We start from the raw sequence: 27,585 nt of genomic DNA, 5'->3' as shown, positions 1-27,585 counted from the left end.
TCAAGTCTATAGTCTATATTTTATTATCTCCAAGTCACAATGCTGATCACAAATATGCACCCTTTAAAACAGTAACAAAAACAACACACATGGTGAAATCTTTGCAACTAAACACAGTGGACCAGCAGACAACTGTCACAGTGTCTTAAGGTCTGGGGATCTGGGCATGCTGCCCACAGGCTTGAGGAAACATCTTCAGGTTTAAGGCAAAGGGAAGCCTATAAAAGGCACAACCACCAGCTATCCCTGGAATAACCTCTTAGTTATTTCCTCCTTGGGGGTTGCTCCCCACCCCTGACTCAAGAGTGGTTAGGCCAGCTGTAGGAGGAAAGGATAAAAACAGTGACATTATTGGGGAGAGACAGCCACACTTTTTCCCTCAGGTTCTGGAGGAACCCTGGCAGGCATAGTGCTGCAGTGACAGGACTTCCACAGAGGCACAGGGATGTGGTTTGGTGCCATGGAGAGGAATGACAACAGAGAGCCTTTGTCCAGAAGGCGACTTGCTTCCTTAGGATTTAAGACCAGGTAGTTACTTTCTGTTTGCTAGTACAGGAGCAGAATTGGGGAAAGTAAGGTAGTAACATCTAAAAACACTTGTAGCAAGGAAGGCATGGAGAAGAACTGCAAAAGACAAGGCAGACAGATTGCTGAGTAGTATTGTCTCTAGAGATGCATTGGTCCACAGCAACTGGGAAGGGGATGTAGTAGGAGAGATGTAAAGAAGCAAAGCAAGGCCCACTAATTCCACTTACCTCAAAGGCAGCCCTGAGGCCTCGGCCATGCATTCCCCTAGTCGGGAGAGGATCTCACTCCACCCTCCCTTCTCACAAAAGCATCCAGTTTGTTCTCTCTCCACAGTTGATTCCGCCCCGGTGGAGGACTGAAGCCCATCAGAATAGAAATACTGAAGGAGGCTCAGATTTGTAAGACCTACACCTCAAACAAGAGTTCCTACTCACCCACTCTGACCTCTCCTCTACAGCGGGATACTGCGTGCAGATAGCTTCCACAGAGCTAGATACGTGAAGAGACTAATAAAGACCAATCACAAGGAAAAGGCCAGCTATTTTTACAATTGGTTGATACAGTCTCAATTACGTGGGAGTTAGGGAAGACTCCAGAAAGGGTAGTAAACTAGAATGAACTTGTTTCATGTAAAGTCAGGGGACAGAGCAGGGAAAAGGAGAAAAAACTAAGAATATTAATTTAAGGATGGTAAGTCAGGCTTTAAAAATGAACATTCAAACAAATAAGCAGGAAGGAACTTCCCTGGGAGAAGACACTTGAATCTCCGGGGAGAAAGTAAACAACAGTGAGATGCAGGCTTCTGAATAGACTCTGAAGCCTGGGCTGTCCAGTCTCTGCTCCCCTGAGTCCAGGCAGCTCAATTGAAGAGTGGAGGCTTCTTCTCTCTCTAGCAGGCCTGTCCTCAGAGGAAGAGGACCTCTCATCCTCCAACTGTCGGCTGGCAGGGCCACCCCACATGTCTCTCTTCCCCCGAGTTTTCTCCTGTTCTATTGAGAGTTAGAAAGAGAAGAACCAAGTGTCAGTGGATCTCTGGGTATTCATAACCCTTCTCAGAAGGCCACATTTCTAAATAATGTGGTTTATTTGGCGCCAAGGATCAGGTCCAAGACTTTGAACATGCTACACCCTCATCTTCTAAATAATGTGTTTTAATGACCACAAAACAAAACAACAGCAATAAAAATATCCCAGAGTCAGGTGTGGCAGCCCACACCTGTAATCTGAGCAGTCAGGGGTGGAAGCAGGAAGATGGAAAGTTTGAGGCCGGCTAAGGCTATATAGTGAGACCTTTTTTCCTTAAACAAAACACACTCCTCCAAAACCCTGAACAGCCCCAGAGCTACTATCTTCTCAAATCTTTAGAATTGGCTTCTTTGGCTATAACAACTTAAATTCAGATTTTTTTCTTTCCTTAATCTAGTTTAGATTGGGCTCCTGTATTTTTATTCTTCATTTTCCCAAATGAAACTCTGAAGGTAGGGATGGGTTTTCTTCAGTTCTGCCCAATGTATTCATAAAACAATTTCCCTGAGATATTTCATGACTATAATGTAAAGTATTAATTTGGTGGTTTTATTAAGCATATTAAGGTGAGAATTAGTTTTAGATTAAGAGTCACAATACACTGAGTACTTACTTTCACATGATGTTACATTTAAAATATTCACAAACTCAGTATTAACTGGAACCCCTGCTTACAACCTGAAATTAAAAAAAAAAAAAAAGGGATCTGTTATTATGTCATACAAAAAAGACTTCCATTAGTCAGGTGTGGTGGCATATGCCTTTGATCCCAGCACTCTGGTAGGCAGAGGCAGCTGGATCTCTGAGTTCCAGGCCAGCCAGGGATACATACACAGAGCACAGAGAAATCCTGTCTCAAACCAAACAAGTTTAAAAAAAAAAAAAAAAAAAAGGGACTTCCTAGAAACACACCCTAAAAAGAGGAAACCCCCTGGAGAAAGAAATCCCACACATTCTTCAAGTGTGGTAGAGAGACTTACCTCAGGTGGAGGGGGCTTGATGGACACTGGCTGGGGAGTCCTCCGGGGTGGGGACGGTTTCGGCTGCACCTGCTGCTGGGCAGGGTTATAGTAGGTCACTCCCCCATACACCTGTGATGGAGCCTAGACTCCCATAAGCCAGGAGAAAAAGAAGTTAAGAATTAACCCAAATTAATAAAAACAAAAATCATTAGCTAGCTGCAAAAATAAAAAGCACTGAAGAACTTCAATTTTTAAAAGAGATTTTTTTTGGGGGGCGGAGGGCAGGTGTGGTGGAGCACTCTAAATAGTCAAAAAAAAAAAAAAAAAAAAAAAAAAAAAAAAAAAACCAAAAACAAAAACAAAAAGAAGAAGAAAAAAGAAAGGAGGCTGAGCAGGCCAAAGAGCAGCACTCCTCCTCGGCCTTTGTTCCTGCCTCTAAGTTTCTACCCAGACTTCCCTCACAGAAGAACAGTGATGCAGAAGTGTAAGCCAAATAACCCTTTCCTCCCCAAGTTGTACCGGTCACACTGCAGCAACCCTACTAAGACAGTGTCCATGTGAATGTATGCTGGTGTCCTCAGAGGCCAGGAAGAAGTTATCAGATCCCCTGGAACTGCAGTTACAGGCAGTTGTGAGCTGCCTTCCATGGGTGCTGGGACTGAACCTGGGTCCTCTGCAAGAGCAAGTGCCCTTCACCATTGAACCATCTTTCTAATCCCTGGTTTTCATTCTTTAATGTAGTGTCTCACTCTTTCTAATTCTTCCATTAGCTGACAAATAGAAAGGCTGAGCTCAGTGGTGGCATTCTAAATGCCATATGGTATCAAGTGCCCTTTAGGACAGGGATAGGATATGCTGTCCAGAAGAATATAGTCCTTTGTACTACTGAATGACACATGGGGACATCCATGATATACTGTAAGATAATGAGCCTTAAAGAAAATGAAGAGAAAATAGGCATGGTTTTCCCAAACACCTAGGAGTCATAGGCTGAGGGATCAGATATATTCCCAGCCAGTGAGACCCTGCCTCAAAAAAGAAGGAAACAAAAACAAAAACCTGCAACAAAAACCAAGGCCACATTTGGTAGTGCTGGCCTTTAATCCCAGCACTCAGGAGGTACAGGCAGGTGGATCTCTGTGAATTTGAGGCCAGCCTGGTCTACACAGCAAGTTCCAAACCAGTGAGGGCTACATGGTGAGATACCCTGTATCAAACGAAAAAATACTCTGGAAATCAGAAGCAATGACAGACATTACATAACCTGCATTTCCAGCTCCTGACCACCAAGGGGCATCCTAGTGTCACACAGGAGAATCAGTGGCATTGAAATCATCTTAGAAAATTCTTGTAACATTTCCCCCCCACCACCACATTCTTGTATAATGATTTAAAGGATACATACCTAGAAAAATTAAGCATCTTACCTGTGTGTTAGGATACAGATGAGGAGGTGGAGGAGGAGGTAATGCTCCTGGAGCATAAGGGTAACTGGGGTTACCAAAATTCATGACACCTGGAGCAGAAAAGTAAGTAGGGGCAAGCAACTGCTGGGGTGGTGGCTGTCCTGGAGACATGGACACTGGTGGTGGGTAAAGACCCGGATTGGGCAGAGGTGCTGGTGACTGATGGGGATGTAAACCTAGGTAAAGAAAGACAAACAAAAACTGTAAAGGAAGATAGCACCTTTATCATGGAATGGCTTAATTTGGACCACGAAGAACAGGTTAGACTGCAGTCCTTAAGATGGATTTAAAACTGAGTGTACTACATAAGCAGCCAGGGTGGTCATCATCACTGAACTGCACGGTCATGCTGAAAAGGTAGGGTCTGCAGAGTTCCTAACACAGATCCTTGCACACTATAAGCATACAAGAGGAATGCAAGCTTACCTGGGTGAGGAAGGTGCATTTCTGGCTGTACAATCATGCCCTGTGGAGGCAGTGGGGCAGGGCTATCGCCATGGGTATAGATTGGTCCCTGGAACTGCACTGTAAGATATGTTGAGATTCTTATAAATCCCAACCCTTCATACCACATCAGCAACTCTGTCTTGCAGACCTCTGATGTTCTAACTCTTCCATATGAAGAAAATAGCAACTAGACAATGTGGGATAACCACTGTGAAGTCAGAAGGGAAATTAAAAGATAGAAGGGTGGGCACTTAATTCCCTTTATGGTGACAAGACAGGTATCCCAACAATAAGAAAGAACTCACATGGATCATAGTAATGTCCCTCCATGATACTGATATGCACAGGAGGAGCAGGGGGCTCTGGCACAGGTCTCTGCCGCTGGGATGAATAACGTTTAGCTCGACTACCCTGGACACCCTGAGATAAAGAGATTTGAATAAGACTCCAGAGGAGTAATCTCATGTCAAATCCTACCTGCTATAGGTTAACATGGCAGTATTTAATAAATATGCATGAAATGGACTGAAAATGTGATGAAAAAATACCGGAACTTAAATCTAAACCCTCTACATTTCTGAGGTCAAAATTAAAACAAAACAAAACAAAACAAAACAAGCCAGGCAGTGATGGCCCACACTTTTAATCCCAGCACTTAGGAGCAAGAGGCGGGCGGATGGATCTCTATGAGTTTGAGACCAGACTGGTCTACAAGAGCTAGTTCCAGGACAGGCTCCAAAGCCACAGAGAAACCCTGTCTGGAAAAACCAAAAACCAAACCAAACCAAAACAAATCCCATGAATAATCAGTGGGAAAACTGCTGATATACTGGGGGGCTGGAGAGACGGCTCAGTGATTAATGTACTGGCTGTTTTTCCAGAGGACCTGTGTTCAATTCCCAGCATCAACATGGCAGCTCACCTGTCTGAAACTCCAGTTCCAGGGCTTCTGACATCCCTCATACATGCAGGCAAAACAAAAACAAAAACGTATACTGGTTGGCATGACAGCCTAAGCCTGTAGCTCCAGAATTCGGGAATCAAAGCAGGAGGACTGAGTTTGAAGCCAACCTGAGCTATATGATGCATTCAAGGTCAATCTGTGTTAAGGATAGGAGGCCATCTCAATAAAAAGAGCTTGTTTTGTTTTATCAGAGAACATGTGTAGTGATCTCAATGAGAGTGATCCACATTTGAACACTTGGTCCCTAGTTAGTGGAACTGTTTGGGAAAGACTAGCAGGTGTGGCCTTATTGAAGGAGGAATGTCAAAAGACTAAGCCATTCCAGGTGTGCTCTCTCTTCCTCCTACTTTTGGATCAAAACGTAAGTGCAGATGTTCCTGCTGCCATGGCTTTGCTTTGCCATCATGGCCTCTAACCCTCTGGAACTGGAAGCCCAATTAAATGTTTTCTTTTATAAGTTGCCCTAGTCATGGTGTTCTGTCACAGTAACTAAGATCCAGGCATGGTGGTACACCCCTTTTAGTTGGGAAGCTGAGACAGATAGATCGCTCTGAATCCAAGGCCAGCCTAGTCTACATAGGCAGCTCCAGGCCAGCCAGAGCAAAACAGTGAGATTCTGTCTCAACACTTTTTTTCTGACAGTACTGGAAGTTGAGTCAAGGGTATCATGCATTCTATACAACTGAGTATACACAGCCCCAGTCCTCCTCTTTCCCATTTTTGTACCATTTCTTCCATCCGGTTAAACTGAGGTGGAGGTCCTGCTCCCATATGGATGTGGTTGGGCACACCTGTAATATACCAAAAAAGTCACTGGTTGAACGCAGATGTATGTGAATAGGAGTCAAAGGTACCATCAAGAAAATAACAAGTACAGCTGGGCAGTGATGGCACCTGCCATTAACTCCAGCATTTTATAAAGCAGAGGCAGGTGGATCTCCGTAAGTTTGAGGCCAGCCGGGTCTACAAATCAAGTTCCAGGAGAGCCAGGGCTAGTACACAGAGAAGCCCTGTCTCAAAAAAAAAAAAAAAAAACAAGGAGGAAAAACGAAAATAACAAATGCATTCTTCTCTTCTTTTAAGCTAGCAAAGTTCCTTTAAAAACTGTTTGTTACTATTGCAGAGGACCTAGGTTCAGTTCCCAGCAAAGACATGGAAGCTTACAACCATGTGTAACTCTAGTCCCAGGGGATCCAATACCCTCACATGTAGTGTACAAATGTCAACTCAGGCGCACACACACATTCACATAAAATAAATACTTTTAACTGTGCTTACTGTCAATGCTAGCATTTGAAAATCTGCCCCTGTTGTCCAACATCTTTATTATAGCAACAAAGTCCTTGAAAAAAGAGTGGCAAACTCAAGTTCAATTTTTTTTCCTACTAAATCAGGTATTATCCTATATTGGGGAGGTTGTAATTAGCACATTAGGAAATATACTATAAAGTGCTGGCCCAAATGTTTTCTAACAACACTAGCTATGAGAAAGAGATTACATTGTCTCTGGATAAAAATTACTTAAAGAGGAGGCTCAATGGTTAGGAGCACTCATTGCTCTTTCCGAGGACCCAGGTTTGATTCCCAGCACCCACTTGGTGGATCATAGCTACCAATAACTCTAGTTCTAGGGAACCCTATCCCCTTCTTCTGGCCTCCTCAGGCACCAGACATGTATATGGTGCACAAGCAAAATACTCATACACATAAAGTAAAAAAATCCTCCTAAAATTGTTGTGTGTATGTATGTATATATATTTGTCTGTGTATGTGCTCAAGAAGTCAGAGAAGTGTTGGCTCCCTGAAGCTGAAGTTCCAGGTAGTTATGAGCTGCTTGATGTGGGTGCTGGGAATTGAATTCCTATACAAGAACACATACTATGTGCTCTTAACCACTGAGCCATTTCTTTAGTCCTAAAGCAAATAAATGTAAAAACAACAACAAAAACAAACAAACAAACAAAAAAAGAGGTGGTGGTGCATGCCTTTAATCTCAGCACTCTGGAGGCAGAGGCAGGTGGATCTCTGAGTTCAAGGCCAGCCTGGTCTACAAAGTGAGTTCCAGGAATGCCAGAGCAATACAAAACAACAAGATAGTAAAGTATCAGTAAAAGAAGTTATATTTTTATGTTCAGAGATCAACTAATTTTTGGTGCATGTAAAACACCTATACCAGCCCAGAGGCTCCTGAGCTGGAACTGATCTGAAAGCCTCTTCCCTGGTAATTAGCTTTTGTGGTAACAGAAGACATGATGCAAGCTTCCAAAGTAAGGACATAATCAACAATACCCAGCTAAGACATCTATGAAACACAATGATGACCACACGACATGGATAACACAAGGATGTAGTAGTGGCACACAAAGCTTGGTGGCAAACAACAGTTCTCTAATTGGACTTAAGATCCACTCAACAGCCTGTCTGGGGGGGGGGGGGGAGAGCCACTCAAATAAGAGAAAAATCATGCCTGGTACTGGAAACCTAGCCAACTACCCAAGGTAGGGAAGTAACTGGTCTTGGAGGAGAATTTACAACCACCTTTTTACTAAGTAAGCATAATCCCTAACGACAATCTAAATATGTAAACTTATAACTTCTCTTTGCAACAGATGAAACTACAACCAATCAAAATGCAGTTTGGGAGCTCAGTTCCAACAGTAAATCTATAAAACAACTGCTACAGCTAAGAATCAGGGATGGGGGAGGGGGAACAGGAAAGTACCAAAGGATCAAGGAGTTTGCTGAGAGATTTTATTTCCTAGTATCATCAGAAGCTACACCCATAGGTTCTCACAAACATGAGCTGGACAAGGACAACACCACTAGACATGCCACAGTGGACAGTGGAAAAACCTACCAGGCCATAACCCTATACAAGGATCTAGAAGCAGCTAAGGAATGCTGAGAGCTGAACAAAGTCCTCCCCAGGTGAGAGCACACCAACTGGTTATCCAATACCAAACAGTCAGCCCTGAAGACAGACATACAAGTAACATAGGGACTGAGCAGGGCGAATAATTATGTATTTAGAAATATAAATATATGTACATATATGCATGCAGCAGCAGTTAATAAAAAAGAGACTGTGAATTTCAAAGAGAGTAAGGTAGAAGATATGGAAGGCTTTGGAAGGAGGAAAGGGAAAAATAAAGTAATTATAATCACAAAAACTAAAAGACACCAGGCAGCAGTAACACACACCTTTACTCCCCACACTCAGGAGGCAGAGGCAGGAGGATCTCTGTGAGTTCAAGGCCAGACTGGTCTACAAAGCAAGGGCCAGGTGCCAGGACAGGCTCCAAAGGTACACAGAGAAGCTCTGTTTTGGAAAAGCAAAAAGACAAAAAACCCACCACCACCACCACCACCAAAAAAAAAAAAAAAAAAAAAAAAACCTAAAAGAAATAATTAAAATAAAATCACTTGTACCAAAGTAAAATGCCAAAATTTCCTGTGCTCATTAAGAGTTCCAATCTTTAAATTTTGCCTAAAGGGTTCTAGAGATGGCTCTGTGGTTAAGAACACTGGCTGCTCTTGACCTGGGTTCAATTCCCAGCACCTATATCGCAACTCAAAACCATCTATATATAATTCTATTCCTAAGGGATCTGGTGCCTACTTCTAGCCTCTGTGGGCATTTATACACATTGCGTACAGACATGCACGCAGACAGAACACCTACACACAAAAATAAATCTCAAAAAAAAAAAAAAAGGGGGGCGGGGAGGGTTTGGGCTAGATTTCAAAAACTAAATGATACCTGCTAGTTACATGTGCTTTTATTTTATTTTCTGAGACACGGTTTCTGTGTGTAGCCCTAGCTGTCCTGGAACTCACTCTGTAGATCAGGCTGGCCCTGAGCTCAGATCCACCTGCCTGTCTCCAGAGTGTTGGGATCAAAGATGTGTGCAACCAACTCTGAGTGTTGTATGTGTTTTTAAAACTGAGTAACTAAAAGTTCAATTCTTCCTTCTAGCCACATTTCAAATACCCCAAAGCACCAGCATATATAGCTTCAGTGTCTCTAGAAAAAAATGGTAATAGAAAAGCTTTCCTTTTAGAACAAAATATCCAGATTCAAATTCAAAGGTTTCTGCCTCCAAGCATTTAACCACTGGCTCAAACAGTCTGAAGAGCTATCTTCTGTCACTTTCTGTGCAAGAAAAGAAAATGAATCCTGACAGACGAGCTAAGTTCTAATGGTTAAGGGCACATACGCAGAGGGAACTACTCTGAGGACAGGCAGACAGACCTCCAATCTACACTCTTCTTGCTCTGTTAAGGGAAGGAGCTTTCTGTCAGACAATACACCCCTGAGAGTTAAGTCCCAGTGACACAGTAAAATCTAGTCCCCAGCCTGTAATGCCTACCTCGAAGCTCCCGTGGTTGCAGGAATGAAGGCTGTCCTGGACTCCAGTTTTGTTCTGCTATATTTAGCTGTGCCACATCTTGCTCCAGTCCACCTGTGGTAGAATCTACTGGAGCCTCCCAGTTCCCAGTCTTAGCAGCTGGAGGAGGAGTTGTTTCTGGGATTGTGGCTGCTGAAGCGAGCCCTTCAGCTGGAGGAGGAACCTCCTCAGCAGCTTTGACTGCATCCCCCATTTTGGTCCGGGTCCTTCTTGCCCGGGAATAAGATTTCTTCTCAATGGGCCTGTCAGGAGCTGGTGGTACAGTATCAGGAACAGCAGCTGGCGTCTCTGAGGCCACCTCTTCTTTCTCAGGACTGCCAAGCGACGGAGCATCTGGTTCTGGAGATGGATCCCTCATAGGAGTCTGCTCCAGACGCCGTGACCGGTAATTAGCTTCATGCTTATGAGTCTCACCAGACCGGCCACCATGCTGCCCACCAACCTCCACAGGCCTAAAACTAGTACGACCTTCCTTGAAGCCCCCAGATCTTGAATAATTCCTGGATGCAGACATGCGGCCAGTACCTGCTGCATTCCTGTTAATAAATGTTCTTGGTGGTAGGGTGGCCCCAGGACCCTGGTGGCGATGGGACTTGTTTGATCTATCACCAATCCAATTTGGATCTCTCTGTGGGGGACTCCCAAATCTGAAACAGTAAAATTGTTAAGAAAAATGTAAGAAAAGAGACCTCCATTTATACACACAGGGACTAAGGGACAATAAGTTCTATATCCCATACTTAGTCACTTAAAAGATTAGAAATGCATTTAGAAAAGCAAAAAAGTTTGAAATATCAGTAATCTAGGCTGTTGAACTTCCTTACCTAGGCTTCCGGATTCTTCGGGGTTTGATGTCATCAGGATTATGAGCAGATCGAATATCATAGCCATAAAGAGCAATGAGCTCCTGTCGGGACTTTGGGGCCTGTTCATCTTCACGGAACTTATCATGCTCCCAGCGACCTTCATCCTTCCATAGCTTTCGTTGACGTCCCTTGGGTCTGGACCAAACCAAGCAGAGGTGTATAATATTAGTTGAAGATGTATTACATTTGTTTAATGATGCAAAGATGTGTTACATTCTTTTATGTTGTTTAACTCTGTGAAGCTGTTACTTTGCTTATCTAAAACATGATTAGTCTAATAAAGAGCTAAACGGCCAATGGCAAGGCAGGAGAAAGTATAGGTGGAACTGGCAACCAGAGAGACTAAACAGTAGGTAAAATCTGGGAAGAGAGAACATCATGGGCCAGCAACCTAGCTATACAGCAAGCCTCGAAGTAAGAAGTAAAGAATGGTATATAGGATAGAGAAAGATAAAAACCCAGAGGTAGAAGATAGATGGGATAATTTAAGAAAAGCTGGCAAGAAACAAGCCAAGCTAAGGCTGGGCATTTGTAAGTAAGAATAAACCTCCATGTGTGATTATTTAGAAACTGGGTGGTGCCCCCTCCCAAAGAATAAAAACAACCAACAATAGAGGTGTCTTGAGACAGTTAATACTTTAAAATTATCTCCCTACTAAAATGTAGCCCATAAAAACTTCATATCTCAAGAGAGCCACAAGTTCAAGGTTGTAGAGGTCTAATGATTTAGGATCTGGAGACAGACCACCCTGTATCTGGATCCCAGCTCCTTTACTTTACCACCAAACCTTTTTTCGGGGGGGGGGGGGTAGTGGCAGTGTTTCTCTGTAGCTTTGGAGCCTGTCCTGGAACTAGCTCTTGTAGACCAGGCTGGCCTCAAACTCACAGAGATCCACCTGCCTCTGCCTCCCCAGTGCTGGAATTAATGGCGTGAGCCATTACCGCCCAGCTATCTTTCCTTTTTTTAAGACAGGGTTTCACCATGTAACTCTGGCTGGCCTGGAACTCATCTCTCTGAGATCTTCCTGTCTCTGCCTCCTGAGAGCTGGAATGGGAGGGGTCACACTACCACACCCACCCTTTAGCTTTGTGAGACAGGATCTCACTATGTAGCCCAAGCTGACCTCAGAGTTAAGTGCTGGGTCTCCAAATGTATGACACCTTGCTTAGCTTCATTTTCCTCATCTGTACAGGAGGAGTAACCCTAACACTTCTCTTAAAATGTTTTGAGTAGTAAAGGAAACGACACACGTGAAGAATTCATCAAAGCATCTGGTACACTTTAAGCACTCAGCACAAGCTAGCCAGTAGTAGGAATAGCATAAGATGGATGTACCGGACTTCTTCTTCCTGAGTCTGTCCTCGAAGATCATGCTCAAAGAAGAGCCCTTTCCTTGGTATATACGCTGGATTTTTCCGGTCTTCATCGTCATCCAGATGCTTAGGGCCTTTTTTACCCACTTTATTCTCTACAGGCTCTGTGCTCTCCTGAAAGATAAAGGACTCCTTACTCTTCCAAGGAGAGAGAGGCCCTATGCCAGCCCCCAAGTGGAGTACTATGCTATGTACTGACCTGTCCATCCCCACTTTGCCTCTCTCCAGTCACAGTGCCTTTAGAATCAGGCTTTTCTTCTCCCTTCTCTTTTGCTGAGGAATCAGCAGCATCATTAGCTTCTGATTTCAGCTCCACCTTGGAGTTTTCTTCCTCACTATAATCTCCTTCTTCACCCTGAAAAAGTATCCTTGTTAATTATAGAGATAAGATCTAAATAGTAAATCTTTATTTTCCTTTTTTTATTTTTTTGGGAAACAATTCCTGACAAACTTTTGCTACAGCACTGGAATTAAAAACAAACACTGTAAGTGTGTGGCACATGTTTCTAACCCAGCAGTTGGGAGGCAGAGATAAGATCACTTTCAACCCATATTAAGCTTGAGGCCATCCTGTGCTACATAAAAACAAAACACACAGACTGGGAGGATAGCCCAGTTGGTAAAATGTTTGCCACAAAAGCATGAGGACCTAAGTCTAGCACCCATGTACAAAGTCAGGCATGGTAGTACACACTTGCAATCCCAGAACTCAAGAGACACAGACAGGATTCTCTGGGCTTGCTAGACAGCTGGCCTGACTTAATTGATGAGTCTCTGGTCCTCATGAGAGACCCTGTCTAAAGAAATAAAGTAGATAGTTCCAAGGAATGACATCTGAGGATGTCCTCTGGCCTACACACACACACACACACACACACACACACACACACACACACACACACACACGTACACACACACACCCCAAATAAAAATAAAATAAGCATTAAAAGGGCTGGGGTTATTAACTCTGAGGTAGAGTATTTGCCTAGCATGGCAACGCCCTGGGATCAATTTCTAGCATACACAAGCCAATATTCTTAACTAAACTTCTAGAGAACAGGGTACTATAAAACACATCAACATGTACGTACACACAAGCATTGTATGCACATCTTTATAAATAGTTTGGGAATACAGAGGTAAGGACTTTATAACAATGGTAGTTGAAGGAAAGGAGCAAGGTGTTATAGATGGAAGACTAACTTGATGGTGCCTTTCTCTCCTTTTCCAGTCTTTTTGTGTATTCCTGGCTGTCCTAGAACTAGCACTGCAAACCAAGCTGGCCTTGAACTCGCAGAGGTCCATGTGCCTCTACCTCCCGAGTACTAGGACTGAAGGCATATGCCACCATTGCCTGGCTCCTTTGTAAGTCTTAAACACACAGTGCTTAAAACAGTACTCTGGCTTCAGTTGAAAATTTTCTCATCTAAAAATGTTGTAGGAGACTGGCAAGATGGCTCAGTGAGTGGGTAACTGCACTTACTGCCAAGCCGAAGGATTAGAGTTCAAGCTACAGAAGCCCCCATAGTACAAAGAGAAAAATCTACCTCCACTCCTCTAACTTCCATACGAACGCTATGGCATGTGCTTACACACACACACACACACACACACACACACACACACACACAAGCAATTGATTTTAAAAAATGGATTAGAGTAGAAATTACCAATCTTTCTAGTTATGTAACTTTATTAGGGTGACTTACACCTATAATCCCAGCAACTAAGGAAGCTGAAGTGAGAAGACTGAAAGTTCAAGGCTACCCTGGGTATCAATCACATTAATACCCTACACCCCCCCCCCAAAAAAAACCCTACATTACTGTGAATCAAATTCAGGGCCTCAAAACCAATAAGACAAGCACTAAGCACTGAGTTATATACACTACAGGCCCAGGTCACATCAGTCTGTTGTTATTTTAGAGACAGTGTCTCACCATGCAGCCCAGGCCAGCTTGAACCATGGTTTCCTGGAACACCTCCGCCTCCCAAGTGTTAGGATTAAAGGTGTGCACTCCCATGCCCAGCTTCTAAGATTATATTTTTTATGACTATGGTAGGAGAACTGAATTTCCCCCAGTATGAGATTCTCAGAGAGAACAAACACTATATACAATAATGTCCTAAAACTCAGTATTTATTTGGAAAATCTTAGTTAACAACCAGAAATGTAAATAAACAAATGTATGAGCACTCTCTCTACCCCATATTTTCTTAGACAAGGTCTTTCCACATAATCTTGACTGGCCGGGAACTTGCCATGTTGTTCAGGTTGGTTTCAAACTTGCCTCTTCCTCCAAGTGCTGGGATTAAATGTGTGAGGCACACCTTCTTTTTTTTTTTTTTAATTTAGTTTTTGGCCCTGGCTGTCCTGCAACTCGAAGAGATCTGCCTGCCTCCACCTCCCAAGTATTGGGAGTAAAAGGCAAGTGCCACCACCACCTGATCACATATTTATTTTATTTATTCCCTTCTCTTAACACACACATTAGAATAATCGAGTTCCTAACAAAGAATGTTAGGACTCCAAGGTTGGTGGTGGTGCAAAGCAGTAGCTCTAAAACATAGTCATACTCTTTCCCATTCTCTCCAAATGTACTGGATTACAGAGGGAGATTAAAAACTGTGAGAATGCAAAGAAAGTGCCAGGCTGTGGTGGTGCATGCTTTTAATCCCAGCACTCGGGATCTCTGTAAGTTCAAGGCCAGCCTGGTTTACAAAAAGAGTTCCAGGACAGGCTTTGAAGCTACAGAAAAACCTTATCTCAAACAACCCAGAAAAAAAAAAAAAAAAAGAAAAAAGAAAAGAAAAAAGAAAAGAAAAAAGAAAAGAAGTGGTTTAGTCATCAATGATGTGTTAAACTACTACTGCCTGTTAGATGTATGCATACTGGTCTCTTATTGTCCTATTATACTAGGCACCTAACCTAAGTAAGACTGCCTTCTCCCTTCAGGCTCAGGCTGGCCCACCAGGTTCTGGTCAAAGATACCATGTAAGAGTCCTGGCTAGGCTAGAAGCTTTCAATGTTCTGCACCTTTTTCAAATAAAGCTAAGCTTGCCTAATTGACCTAAACAAACAAGCCAATTAATCCCTCTTCCTATTATTTCCATTTCTGTTTACACTAACTACTCATCTTCTGCATATTTTGTCTTCAGAGTGTTTTGAATGACAATTCTCAGAAAAGAGATGGAGAACTAAAGAAGCTTCACTACACCTGCTCTGCGACAATCCAGTCTTTACCTACAGCTTAAAAGCACCCTTGATTCTTTTCATCCTGTTCAATTATATTGTTTTCCCACTATTGGGGGATGAGAGGATGGTAATCATTCAGTACTTTCCTTAATCCCAGGTTATGGGACAGACCAAACAAGAACTTGCTTGGTGTTTATACTACTCCATTATGCGCCCCACACAGTGTCAAAGATTCGTGTGCAAGTGTCTACAGAGGCTAGAAAAAGGTGTCAGATCTCATGAAGCTAAAGTTACAGGCAGCTGTGAGCCACCTAAAGTGGGCCGGGGAACTGAACTCAGGTTCTCTGGAAGAGCAGCATAGACACAAGGTCTAACTCCATCTGCAACTAAATGAAAGGGGATTTACATTCCCATAGACTACTTAGATAGAGCCCAGGTGATGAGACCTCCTGGGACTATCCCACTGGACCAAGTCTACATCTTTCAGGCATCACCATTCTTTTCTTTTCTTTCTTTCTTTCTTTCTTTTTTTTTTTTTTTTTAAAGATGTATTTGTTATGTATACAGTGTTCTGCTGCACACCAGAATAGGACACCAGATCTCACATTACAGATGATTGTGAGCCACCATGTGGTTGCTGGGAATTGAACTCAGGCCCTCTGGAAGAATAGCCAGTACTCAACATCTGAGCCATCTCTCCAGCCCGAGGTGTCATCATTCTTAAGTTCACTTTACTTTTCTATAAACTCCAAGTAGTACACAATGAGATATGACACTTTTTTATTTAGAGATAGCAATAATAAGCTTCTTTTTAAAAAGAGAAATGGGCTAGGCAGTGGTGGTATAACCTTTAATCCTAGCACTAGGGAGGCAGAAGCAGGTGGATCTTTGTGAGTTGGAGGTCAGCCTGGTCTACAGAGTGAGTTCCAGGGCAGGCTACAAAGCTACGGAGGGAAACCCTGTCTCAAGGGAAAAAAAGAGAGAGAGAAACAAGTTATAAATCTGGCTAAGAATTCTCCTATGAATGAGATACTTTCCCTAATTTCTTTGAGAATTCATTATCCTTTAGCCATATTTATATGGTACATTACATTCACTAATTTACTCATATCATACTAACCTTGCACCTCTGGAATGAAGACATCTGTTCATGATGTATGATTCTTTGTTGTTTTTTGCTTGTTTTTCAAGGTGAGTGATGTTCTTATATATAAATGTTTCTCTTATTGATTGGTGAATAAAACACTGTTTGGCCAGTACAGGCAGGAAGATAGGTGGGGCTAGGAGACAAGGAGGATTCTGGGGAGAGAGGCAGAAAGGCGCCAGAAGGAGATGCCAGGTAGCTGCCAAAGAAGTAACAGATCCAGGCATTCTCTGGTAAGCCAAGACCATGTGGAAATATATAGATTTATAGAAATGGGTTAATAATTAAAACAGAGCTAGCCAATAAGAAGCCCTAGGCATCAGCCAACAGTTTTATAATTAATATAGCATCTGTGTGCTTATTTAGGGCTAAGAAGAGCAGCGGGACCTGGTAGGATAAGAAACCCCACCTACAGAAGAGTTTCTCGGTGTAGCTTTAGAGTCTGTCCTGGAACTCCATCTGTAGACCAAGCTGGCCCAGGACTCAGAGAGATCCGCCTGCTTCTGTTTCCCAAGTGCCTGGTTATGATGCATGACCTTTTTTTCCCCCAAGACAGGGTTTCTCTGTATTGCTTTGGAGCCTGTACTAGAACTAACTCTGTAGACCAGGCTGCTTTCGAACTCAGAGATCCACCTGGCTCTCCCTCCTGGGACTAAAGGCGTGCGCCACCAACGCCCAGCTGATGCATGATTGCAAGTATTTTGCTGAGAACTTCTGCATTTCCATTCATCTGAGAAAATGTTCTTTCTGTTGTTATGTTTTAACTGGTTTTGATTCCAGGATGATATTGGCTTCTCTGAAAATTTGACAGAATCCACTAGAGATCCTAGGCTTTCCTTTGTAGGGAGATGTGCCGGTTAGTTTTTATGTTAACCTGGAATAATCTGGAAAAGATGGAATAATATCAGAGAAGGGAACCTCCCTCAGTAAAGAAAATGCCCCCATAAGACTGACTGCGACCAGGCCTGTAGAGCATTTTCTTAATTAGTGATTGACGTGGTTGGTGACATTTCTGGGCCGGTAGTCCTAGGTTCTATAAGCAGGCTGAGAAAGCCGTAAGGAGCAAGCCAGTAAGCAGCACCCCTCATGGCCTCTGTATCAGCTCCTGCCAGACTTGAGTTCCCACCTTGGCTTCTTATTGTGGAATGAATATTCCTTTACACTGTGTGAAGATATGTCACTATGACTGGTTTAATAAAGAGTTGAATGGCCATTAGGTAGACAGGAAAAGACTAGTCAGGACTTCTGGGAACGGAGAACTCTGGAAAGATGAAAGGAAAAGTTGCCAGTAGACGCAGAATGAAGACATGCAGGAGGAGAAGTAAAAGCCACGAGTCACATGGCAATGAACAGATGAACAGAAATGGGTAATTAAGTTATAAGAGCTGGTTAAAAACGAGCCTAAGCTAAGGCCTAGCTTTAATAATTAATAGTAAATCTCTCTCTGTCTCTCTCTCTCTCTTTTGAGCTGGTGGCCCAAAGAAAAATCTGGCTACAAAATACGTGAACGAGATAAACTCTTTACTTCCATGTTGCTTCTTGTCATGGTGTTTTTTTAATCTTGTAATGGTGTTTTACCTAAAGCAGGTTTTACGGGCAAGAATTCTGCAGTTCTCTTCAGCAAACACCTCATTTTTTTTACTCTGATACCCTGGAGGCTCCACTGCAACTTAGTCATCACCTTGCAGCATCAAGCACTAGACTCCCAGAGCCTCAATGTAAGGATCCAACCCAGACACACACTGCCTGGCTTCAGTGGCTTTCTTGAATTGCTTGGTACGTACAATCTTCTGGTGATCCCCTCATTCTGGAATCCAGTCCAACTTCCTTTGTATATACCTTCCCTTCTGACCTCTAAGAAATTACTAGTTAAGGCAGTTTTGTCTAAGCAGGGAACAGTGGGAAATACCTTTAATCCAAACACTTGGGAGGCAGAGGCAGGTGAATCTCTGTAAGTTCAAGGCCAGCGTGGTATACACAGTGTATTCCAGGCTAAACAGAGCTACCCTATCTCAAACAACAATAAAAAAGTTTGTCTCACTCATATTTTCCCACATATTTTGTCTTTTTTCTTTCCCTTACTTATTCCTTCAATTTTTAACTAAACTGGAGACTCTCCGAACAAGTAAGAACCAAATAACCTTTTGAGCTCAAAGTATTCTCTAGCTCTCCCTTTAGTCAAAACATTCTGTTCTTTTACTCAGTATTGGGTTGAACCAAGTGCCTTCCCACTGAATCCCAGCCCCTTTTGTATTTTCTTCTCTCTATTTATTCATTTATTTTTGTTTTGTGTTTGTTTTTCAAGACAGAGTATGCAACCCTCACTGTCCAGGAACTAGCTGTGTAGACCAGGATGACATCAAACTTAAGAGACCCACCAGTATCTTCCTCTAAAGTGCTAAGATTAAAGGCATGCACCATATCATGCCTGGTCTCAATAACAACATTTTTTAAAAAGAGGTTTCTTGGACCATTCTGGGAAAATGGAAGTAACAGTCTTTTTGGTTGTTTTATAATACTGGAGAGTGAACCTAGGGCCTTATAAATATTCAACAGTCCACCACTGAGCTACAATTCCAACCCTTTTCCAAGTTTTGTTTTGTTTCTTTGTTTTTTATAGCTCTGGTTGTCCTGGAACTTGCTCTGTAGACTGGCCTTGAACTCACAGAGATCTGCCTGCTTCTGCCTCCTAAGTGCTGGATTATAGACATGTGCCACCAATGCCCAAGCCTTTTCAAATTTTTATTTTGAAGCATGGCATGGAAAGATGTGCTAAGGCAGAAGCAGGTGGATGAGTTCAGGGCAGGCTTGATCTACAAAGCAAGGTCTAGACCAGCTAGTGCACATAGATCCTGTCTCAAATAGAAAAGAATTCTGAGATCTTTCTACGTTGTCAGGCTGGCCTTTGTGATCTTCCTGAGATTACAGATGAGTATCACAATGCCTAGCTTCAGCAACAGTTTACTTCTCATCACATCTCTACATGGAATGGCACCCTTTAAACAGCAAAACCCAAACTTTTACACAATATTTACAACAAAACTACGTTAACAAGATGTGTCTTAAACTTTCAATTCTAACTGTATAAACAAAAGCACTGATAGCCATGGTACCTGCACGGTGCTAAACACTCACTGGTGTTTAGCAGAGATATAAATGAACCAAAGAACAGGAAAACCCTGAAATAACCAACAGTCACTGACTGCTGAGTCCAGGAGGGGTTACCATGTAAATGGGAAAGCTTATGGTACAATCTAAGGGTCAAAGTAACCCAGCTGCCAAGGCTCCTCTAGAACATAACAAACAGCAAAGAGAAACTAACTAATAAGGGAATCAAAAAAATCAGCACAGGGAAGTTCCAGAACAAGCTTGGGAGAAAAACAAAAACAAGAAACCTCAGAAAGCTTCCCAAATTTTTCAACATCACAGACAGAGCTCTGTGAAGTTTGAAAAGGTACAGTACCTTAAACCATGCTGTCTTTTAAAGATGTACAGAAAACAAACTTACAGGAAACCAATAGGTAAATGCCTGGAGAGACATTTCAGAAATTAAGAGCACTTGTTCTTGCAGAGGACCCAGGTTCAAGTCCAAGTACTCACACAGTGACTCAAAAACATCAATATTCGTGACTCAAAAACATCAATATTCAAGTTCTAGGGTATCCTACATACATTGAGGACACTAGAAATACATGTGGTGCATATACATACATATAGGCAAAACATTCACACATATAAACCTTAAAAACAATTATGCCTTAAGTCTACCCCCCTTGTGACCTCTATATAAACAGGGACCCTTTAATACTCCCTCTCCACTTGTATACCTAAAGAAAAAAGGTCTCCCATTCAAGGACAGAATCCTGTGGCTAAGAAAAATAAGGTTCAAAAATGAATAAATAAAAAGGAAAATGGAAAATAAGGGTCAAGGCGGAGAGATGGCTCAGAGGTTGAGAGCACTGGCTGCTCTTCTAGAGGTCCTGAGTTCAATTTCTAGCACCCACATGGTGGCTCACAACCATCTATAATGAGACCAGTGCTCTCTTCTGGCCTGCAGGCATGCATGCAATACAGAGCACTGTATATATGAGGAGGAGGAGAAGCAGCAGCAGCAGCAAAGAAAAAGAAGGTTCAGGCTAGTTAGGGCTACAGACAAAGAGACCCTGCCTAAAAAATAATAAATAAATAAATAAACTGGGCACGTTCTCTTCTTAATACCTTCATTAAATTCTCTTTAGATTATCCTTCTTGGGTAATTATTGGTTTTGTTTCTGGTCCTTTCCTTTCCTTTTTTTTTCCCCCCTCTGGCTAGCCTAGAACTTGATAAGTAGATCAGGCTGGCCTCAGGCTCAGAGAGATCCACTTGTCTCTGCCTCGGTGATAAAAATCGTGTACTACCATGCCCAGCTTTATTCTTCTTTTCATCAATAATCTCAACTAACTGCCTCATTCTGACTTGTCCTGAAATCCTTTGCTGTGACATTCATCAAGGACCCCAGGAATGTTTGAATAGAACCCTCTCAAAGCTTTTAGAGGGGCTCCACAGGCTGAACAATCAGCAACACTGAACTGCATTTCCTGCTGCAGTTGAGAGCCACACATAAGGGGATAAAAAGAACAGCATTCCTGTGCTGGAGAAATGGTTCAGGGGTTAAAAGCACTGAGTGGTCTTCCAGAGGTCCTGAGTTCAATTCCCAACAACCACATGGTGGCTCACAACCATCTATAATGAGATCTGGTGCCTTCTTCTGGCATGCAGACAGAACATTTTATACATGATATAAAACAATTTTTTTTTTAAGAGCAGCATTCCTACAGACAATAAAGGCATGCCATGGGTATACCCTATCAAAAGTACAATTTCACACACTTTTAATCCCAGCTCTTGAACGGCAGAGACAGGTGAGTCGCTGTGAATTCAAGACCAGCTTGACCTACAGAGTGAGTTCCAGGACAAAAAACAAAACACACACACACACACACAAACACACACACACGGCAGAATATACAACTAACACACACACACTATTTCAACTCAAAAATAAGCTACAAATATGCCACAAACTATATGTGAAGCAAGGCAGATGGCTCAGAAGGTAAAGGTACTAACGACCTGGGTTTGATCCCTGGGAACCACATGGCAGAAGTAGAAGACCAACTTCTACAAGTTATCCTCTGCCTTCCACATGTATGATATAGCATAAACACACACAGCACAAACAAATGTTAAAAATAACATTTTAAAAGAAAAGTAACTAGGAGTGGTGATGTACACTTTAATCCTAGCACTCACAAAGATGAGGCAGCACAGGAATGGTTAGTGCCAGGCCAGTCTGAGCATAAAACTTAAAGAAAAGTGAATGACAAGATGGCTCAGCAAGGAGGGCACTGGTCACCACGCCTGGCAACCTCAATTCAATCTCTAGGACCCACGTGGCAGAAGAAGAGAACTGACTTCCCTGAGTTGTCCTCTGACCAGCAGAAGCATATTGTTGTACCCTACACCTTGAAACAAAATAAATAAAACATCAAAACAAAAAACAGAAGAGGAACTGAGCTGCACTCAGGAGAGGAAGGCAGATCTCTGTGAGTTCCAGGATGGCCAAAAATACAGAGAAACCCCATCTTGAAAAACCAAAACGAAATTATATATTAAACATTAACACTTGAAAACTTCCTAGGTTCCTTTGCTCTTAAAACATCCTAAACCTGATTGAGTGTTGCTTGATGTTAGAGTACCAGCCTCATAGGGGCAGGCCCAGAATTAGATCATGACAAAATAAATTTAATATATGTGATGCCAAAGGGAGTGTGTCAAAATAAATTTAAAACCTAACACCACTGAATTTGAGTATTGTCTCTTCTTTAGTTTTTAACTCTAGACACTGACTCCTGTGGTAATGAATTATTTACAGTTTATTAAACCTTGCCTATGGGTACAGAAAGCAAACCTAACCACAAGCCATAGAGCCAGGCAATAGTGATACACACCTTTAATCCCAGCAGCCATACTAGCTAGCCATAGAACTAGGCAGTAACGGTAAACAACTTTAATCCCAGGATTCAAGATCAAGAGACAAGCAGATGAATCTCTCTGTTAGTTCAAGTCTATACTGAGCTACATGAAACTGATCCAGTATGGGATGGGAGGAGGTGGGAGTAGGGTAAGGGAGGGGGAGGAGGGAGGAGAAACTGGGATTGACATGTAAAATAAAATAAAAAAAAAAAAAAGAAAAACAAACTGATCCAATCCCAAAAAGAACAGCTCACACAGAAGTGATCTCGGCACCTTGGATCACATGCCTTTAATCCCAGATTTGAGAGGTATATTAAAGGAAGAGGCAGCAGTCTGGGATGGCAGTCTGAGGCTTGGTGGAGACAGGCCTGCAGGTTTGGTGGAGAAATTTATTCTGCAGCCACACTGGGGAGAGGACAGCCCTTTCAGCCTGAGGTAGAGGTAAGAGCTAGTGGCCAGTGGCTTTGCTTTTTTGATCTTCACAGCTTCAAGTTTGAACTCCAATATCAATCTCTAGGTTTTTATTATTCATGTTACAGACTCCTTTAAACTCCAAATTTAGTTTAAAGGGGAGGGGGTTCTATTAATCCAACCAAAATAACTCTTATAATGTTTGTAGTCTTGCCTTACCCACAGCTGATAACTTTCTGTGCCATTTCTTTCCTAGGTCTCACAATTACATCCAAACTCCTTTATAAACAGAATGGTGAGCCACTATAAACTTACAATCAGGTGCTGGAGGCTCAGCAATGAAAAGCACATGCTGCTCTTGCAGAGGACCTGGGTTCATGTGGTGGTTCACAACCATGTGTACTCACCAACATGGTACACACACACACGTACACACACACACACACACACACACACACAAATTCTGGCAAAAGATGAATACACATAAAATAAAGAAGTCTTTAAAAAAAAGTTTCATTTTCTGTTTTGGTTTTTCCAACAGGGTCTTGCTTATAGCCCAGGATGGCCCTGAACTTGAAACTTCTTGCTCCTGCCTAAGTACTAGAATTTAAACAGTATATGTCTGTGCAGAAATGTGCACGTATGTAAACATGCACGTGGAGCTCAGAGGATCAGGAAAGGTTCCATCTCAGTTTCTGACACAGGATTTCTTCATGGTTTAGAGCTTACCAGGAAGGCTAGACTATGGCTGGCCTGTGAGCTCCAAAGACCTGTTTCTGCCTGTATTACACATGCCATCACATCCAACTTTTTACACAGGTTCCAGGGATCGAATTCAGGTCCTCTTTATCAACTGAGCCATCTCTTCAGCCCTTATTTGAATTTATATTTTGCTGAATTTATTTCTGTGCCACAAGCTTTGGTTTCCTGGTTTTGTTTGTTTGTTTGTTTGTTTGTTTTGAGTATTGCTTCCTTTTAAAATAGGAATTTTGAATGTTTACTGTTACATCTCCCTAATATAGCCTAAGATAGTCAAAATTCTAGGAGATTAATAGGATAAGGGCTGAGGTAGTAGCTCAGTGGTACAACACTTTTCTGATTGCATCTACCTCTAGGTTCAAGGCCCAGAATCACAAAACCCAACTAATAAAACAAACATTTAATAGAACAAATCCTTGACCCACAACCCAATTCTCCCCCAAATATAACTCCACCACTAAAATACAAAACTCACGAGTCACTCAACAACTCTGGGGCAAATCATTCTAGCACAAACTTATTTGACAGTTATCTAGTTATTTATCCAAGCAAAACAAAACATGCTGTCTGCCTTGGGAAACACTCCCATAGAAACCAAAAAACCCTATCTACAAAGGGGTAGATTTTCTTTTTCACAAACTACTCAGACGAGGAGGGGGGTACCCAAGTGTAGGTCTTCTCAACTTAAACACTATAAAATGAACTGTCAAACATCCTGTAAAGGATTTTAGCATCTTCTCATTCTCTGCCTCAGAAACTCATTTATTTCAAATGAGAATGAGCCAACCAACATTGTTATCCATAGCTTGAAGAGGCATGGCTTCAAGTTGGTGTCATTAGCTTAACAAATTCTTCTCTAAAAGCCTTTTTTGTCTTTGTTTTTCAAAACAGGGTTTCTCTGTATAGTCCTGGCTGTCCTGAATTTGCTCTATTGACCAGGCTGGCCTTAAACTCACAGAGATCCAGCTGCCTCTGCCTCTGGAGTGCTGAGATGAAAGACTTGTGCCAACAACTGCCCTACTTTTAAACAGACTTTTAAAAGCATAAATGAGGAACATACAAGCAGAGAAACAAGTCAGGGAATTTTTGTACCACAAAGAAGTAGGTTTTGAAAAGACATTTTCTGATTTACGCCACAAGGAGAAAGAATGTATCACACTCACCTCTGAATCTTCTGCACTTTCATAATCAGAAAGAACAGCTGAAAGGAAAACAAAAAAATGTGAAAGGGGGGAAGAAAACAATAAAAATGATTATAACCACATTCCTGACTGCTCGTCTTGGATCAAGCTGAAATTCTCACTCGATTTGGACAGTAACTTTTGAGGCACTTACAATTATAGTTCCTATTTATTCACAGATGGAGAAGTTTGTGACTATACTGACAAAATAACTATGCTATTGGCAGGTCTAAGACAAACTGCAGTATACTCACTCTGTCATCTTCCCAAAACAACTATGCTCATTATCACTATGGTACAAAAAGCCACCCCTGGGCACACTCCCTGAAAACCCTTAACAATCTGAGAGAAATCCACTGTAAGAAATACGTGTTTTAGGTCCAAAACACTCATCACAATAAAGTAAAATCACTCACCATCGCCTTCCATGCCATCTTCACTCTCCTGAGAGAAAGATGACATGAGTTAGAGCTGTAAATTTCCAGATGTGGGGAGCCCACCCGCAAGTAAATGTGAGGGAGAACTGAAGAACCAACACAAATGGTTGACTAGGGATACGGGGAAAGGTAAATCTCTGTAAGCCACAATCAAGAAGACGGATTCTCTACACCTCCAGCCCCAGTTTCTGTATAAACATCCGCGTTGCATGCCCCGCGCTCAGAAACCACCCAGTCCTTCCCTGGGGGTCAGGGTGGACGCAGATTGGCAGCGGGACAACCTTTCCCTCTATCAGGAGGCCCAGCATCTCGCATCACCTACACCCCGCCCCCTGCCGGGTCGCCGCCCGGCCAGCGCTCACTCACACACTCCGATTCCTCAGCGCTCTTGGCGCCCCCGCTCTCCACCCGCCGCAGATGAAGGCCCCCGCCGCGGCCACCGCGCTGAGACGGCAGCGAGCCACTACCGCCGCCTCCGGCGCTCCCGCTGCAGCTGCCGCCGCCCCGCGCCGGAGAGCCGCTGTCAGAACCCGAAGCACCAGATTCTTCGTCCTCGGTGTCCTGGGAAGCGCGCTGGCGACGCCGGTCGGCCATCTTACGGAGAACGGCCACCGCTGATCAGCACCTTACGCACCACGCCCGCCGCAGAGGCTGCCGGGAAGCTCGAGAGGAGTCCCGGCGTGCTTCACGTCCAGGGAGGGCCGTCCCTCTTCCCGTGGGGCGGGGCCTGTGCCCTGCGGCACGTTTTCGGGAGAGCGAGATTACGTATGTCGGTGATGTAAGGGGGCGTGGCTCAGCCCTTCATTTCCCCCGGTGCGGGCGTAGGGCGCGGGGATCGGTCGCCTGCAGTTTCTGTGGGTGCTTAGCTCGGCCATCTTGGGCTTTCCTTGGGGAGGGCTTCGACCTGTTACAGCTCCACTGCGGCGTTGGAGCTATTGCATGATTTTCGTTTTCCATTTCTTGTTTCTCCCTGAATTTTAGACAGAGCATTTTACTGTATTCCTTAGCATGATGAAATCATGAATCCAGGTGAAAAAGCCTGAGTCCAGCGTCAGATTTGCCAGCTCTTCACCTCGGTCTAAATTTAGGGGGAAGGAAAAACTGCAGTGGAGACGCAGAACTAAATACTGCAGTGTTTTCTGTGTGTATTCAAAATTTCTTTTCTCGATGTGTCTTCCAACATTATCGCATTTTTACAAGTTCAGGTTAGTAGGACTCTGAGAGCTGGATCGTCCTTGGCTACGCAGTTAGAGGCCAGTTTTGGAATCCTGTCTCCAAAACAAAGGATGCCTGGGGGTATTAGGAATCTGGTGTTTAAAATCCTGATGTTTGTTATCTGACAGAAAATGCTTTGGGCAATGCATTTGTCGGCAATTGAAAAAAACAACTCAGTACTGCTATCTTGAAATAATATAGTTTGTAAACTAAGTTATTAATGCACATTGATAATATATATCAAATCGCCGTAAGATAACTGGATTCTGAGCCGTTTTTCATGAAGATCCCACTGCTTGCCAGATTTACAGTGTGAGACTAGAGGGAATCATGAATGTTTGCAGGAGCTATTTCTCTTAACTGAAGACAGGTGGCCAAATGTATCAGGGAGTTCAGCCCCAAAACCAACTGCCTGAATTCAAAATGGAGGATGCGTGATTTACTAAGTGTGAAAGGTATGCATGCGAGTCTTATCCATCACAAGCTAAAATGGTGCAGTAAGACTGCCAAGTTTAGTGTCTAAATAAGGAAAAGGATAGAAGGATAGCCTGCCACTTTGTCCTTTAGTTGTTTGGTCTGAGTCCAATTTTTTTTTTCAGAATCTGTGACCTCAGGCTAGTCTTTTCACTTACGATCCACCAGCTTCAGCCTCCCCGGGTGCTAGGATTACAGGTATGCACCACCATACCTTGCTTGGTCCAGCTTTCTTTTGTTTTGAGACAAGCTGACCTCGAAGCCCTGGCTATGTGAGTGCTTGAGAGGACAGTTCTTTGGAGAAACAGATGTAAGAACTGTGAATGTTTAGCATGGATAGGTCGTCTGGGATGCCAGATACTACAGGTACTGTGAGGGAAGAGATTTTATCTTTTCTCATCATTCTAGTCACAAAACAAGAACCAAGGGGTTCAAGTTACACGGAGGGTTTTCAAACATACAGAAAAAGATGTGTGTAGAAGACATAGTTTCAGGTGATCTGAGCTTCGTTCATCCATTATCCAGAAGAAATCATGTAGATGACCTGTACAAAGCTATGAGCTTTGTACAAAGAAGGGCTCAGGACAAACGAATAAAACATATACTGTACTCTGACACAATTTTTGAGTCCCTTATTAAAAGGGGGAGTAATGTTGTTCTATTTTATTTGAAAATAAGATTATTTTCCAGTATTTCATATATACAAGCAG

The 27,585-nt window shown here is 42.8% G+C and overlaps 1 protein-coding gene across 3 annotated transcripts; it reads right to left on the bottom strand.

Annotated features, from left to right (window-relative positions):
- Window positions 1-25,855, bottom strand: Casc3 (CASC3 exon junction complex subunit). 3 transcript variants are annotated; one of them, XM_051175900.1, is made up of 15 exons: window positions 25,553-25,855; window positions 25,166-25,193; window positions 24,732-24,769; window positions 12,242-12,397; window positions 12,005-12,156; window positions 10,627-10,803; window positions 9,764-10,449; window positions 6,120-6,184; window positions 5,352-5,387; window positions 4,735-4,849; window positions 4,409-4,507; window positions 3,944-4,158; window positions 2,535-2,657; window positions 2,168-2,232; window positions 1-1,517 (listed from the first exon to the last, which is right to left on the bottom strand). In XM_051175900.1, exons 1-14 carry the CDS (start codon window positions 25,778-25,780, stop codon window positions 2,209-2,211), a joined length of 2,142 nt encoding a protein of 713 aa, XP_051031857.1. In that variant the 5' UTR covers window positions 25,781-25,855; the 3' UTR covers window positions 1-1,517; window positions 2,168-2,208. The 3 variants fall into 3 exon arrangements, with proteins under 3 accessions (XP_051031857.1, XP_051031861.1, XP_051031864.1); XM_051175904.1 differs by having other exon boundaries at window positions 5,352-5,378; XM_051175907.1 differs by lacking the exon at window positions 5,352-5,387 and having other exon boundaries at window positions 25,553-25,854.
- Window positions 25,856-27,585: the final 1,730 nt, after the last annotated feature.

The sequence above is a fragment of the Phodopus roborovskii genome, unplaced genomic scaffold, assembly GCF_943737965.1.
Source record: "Phodopus roborovskii unplaced genomic scaffold, PHOROB, whole genome shotgun sequence".
Taxonomy (NCBI): Eukaryota; Metazoa; Chordata; class Mammalia; order Rodentia; family Cricetidae; genus Phodopus; species Phodopus roborovskii.
The sequence above is the reverse complement of the archived record's forward strand: the minus strand, read 5'-3'. Positions and strand labels throughout refer to the sequence as shown.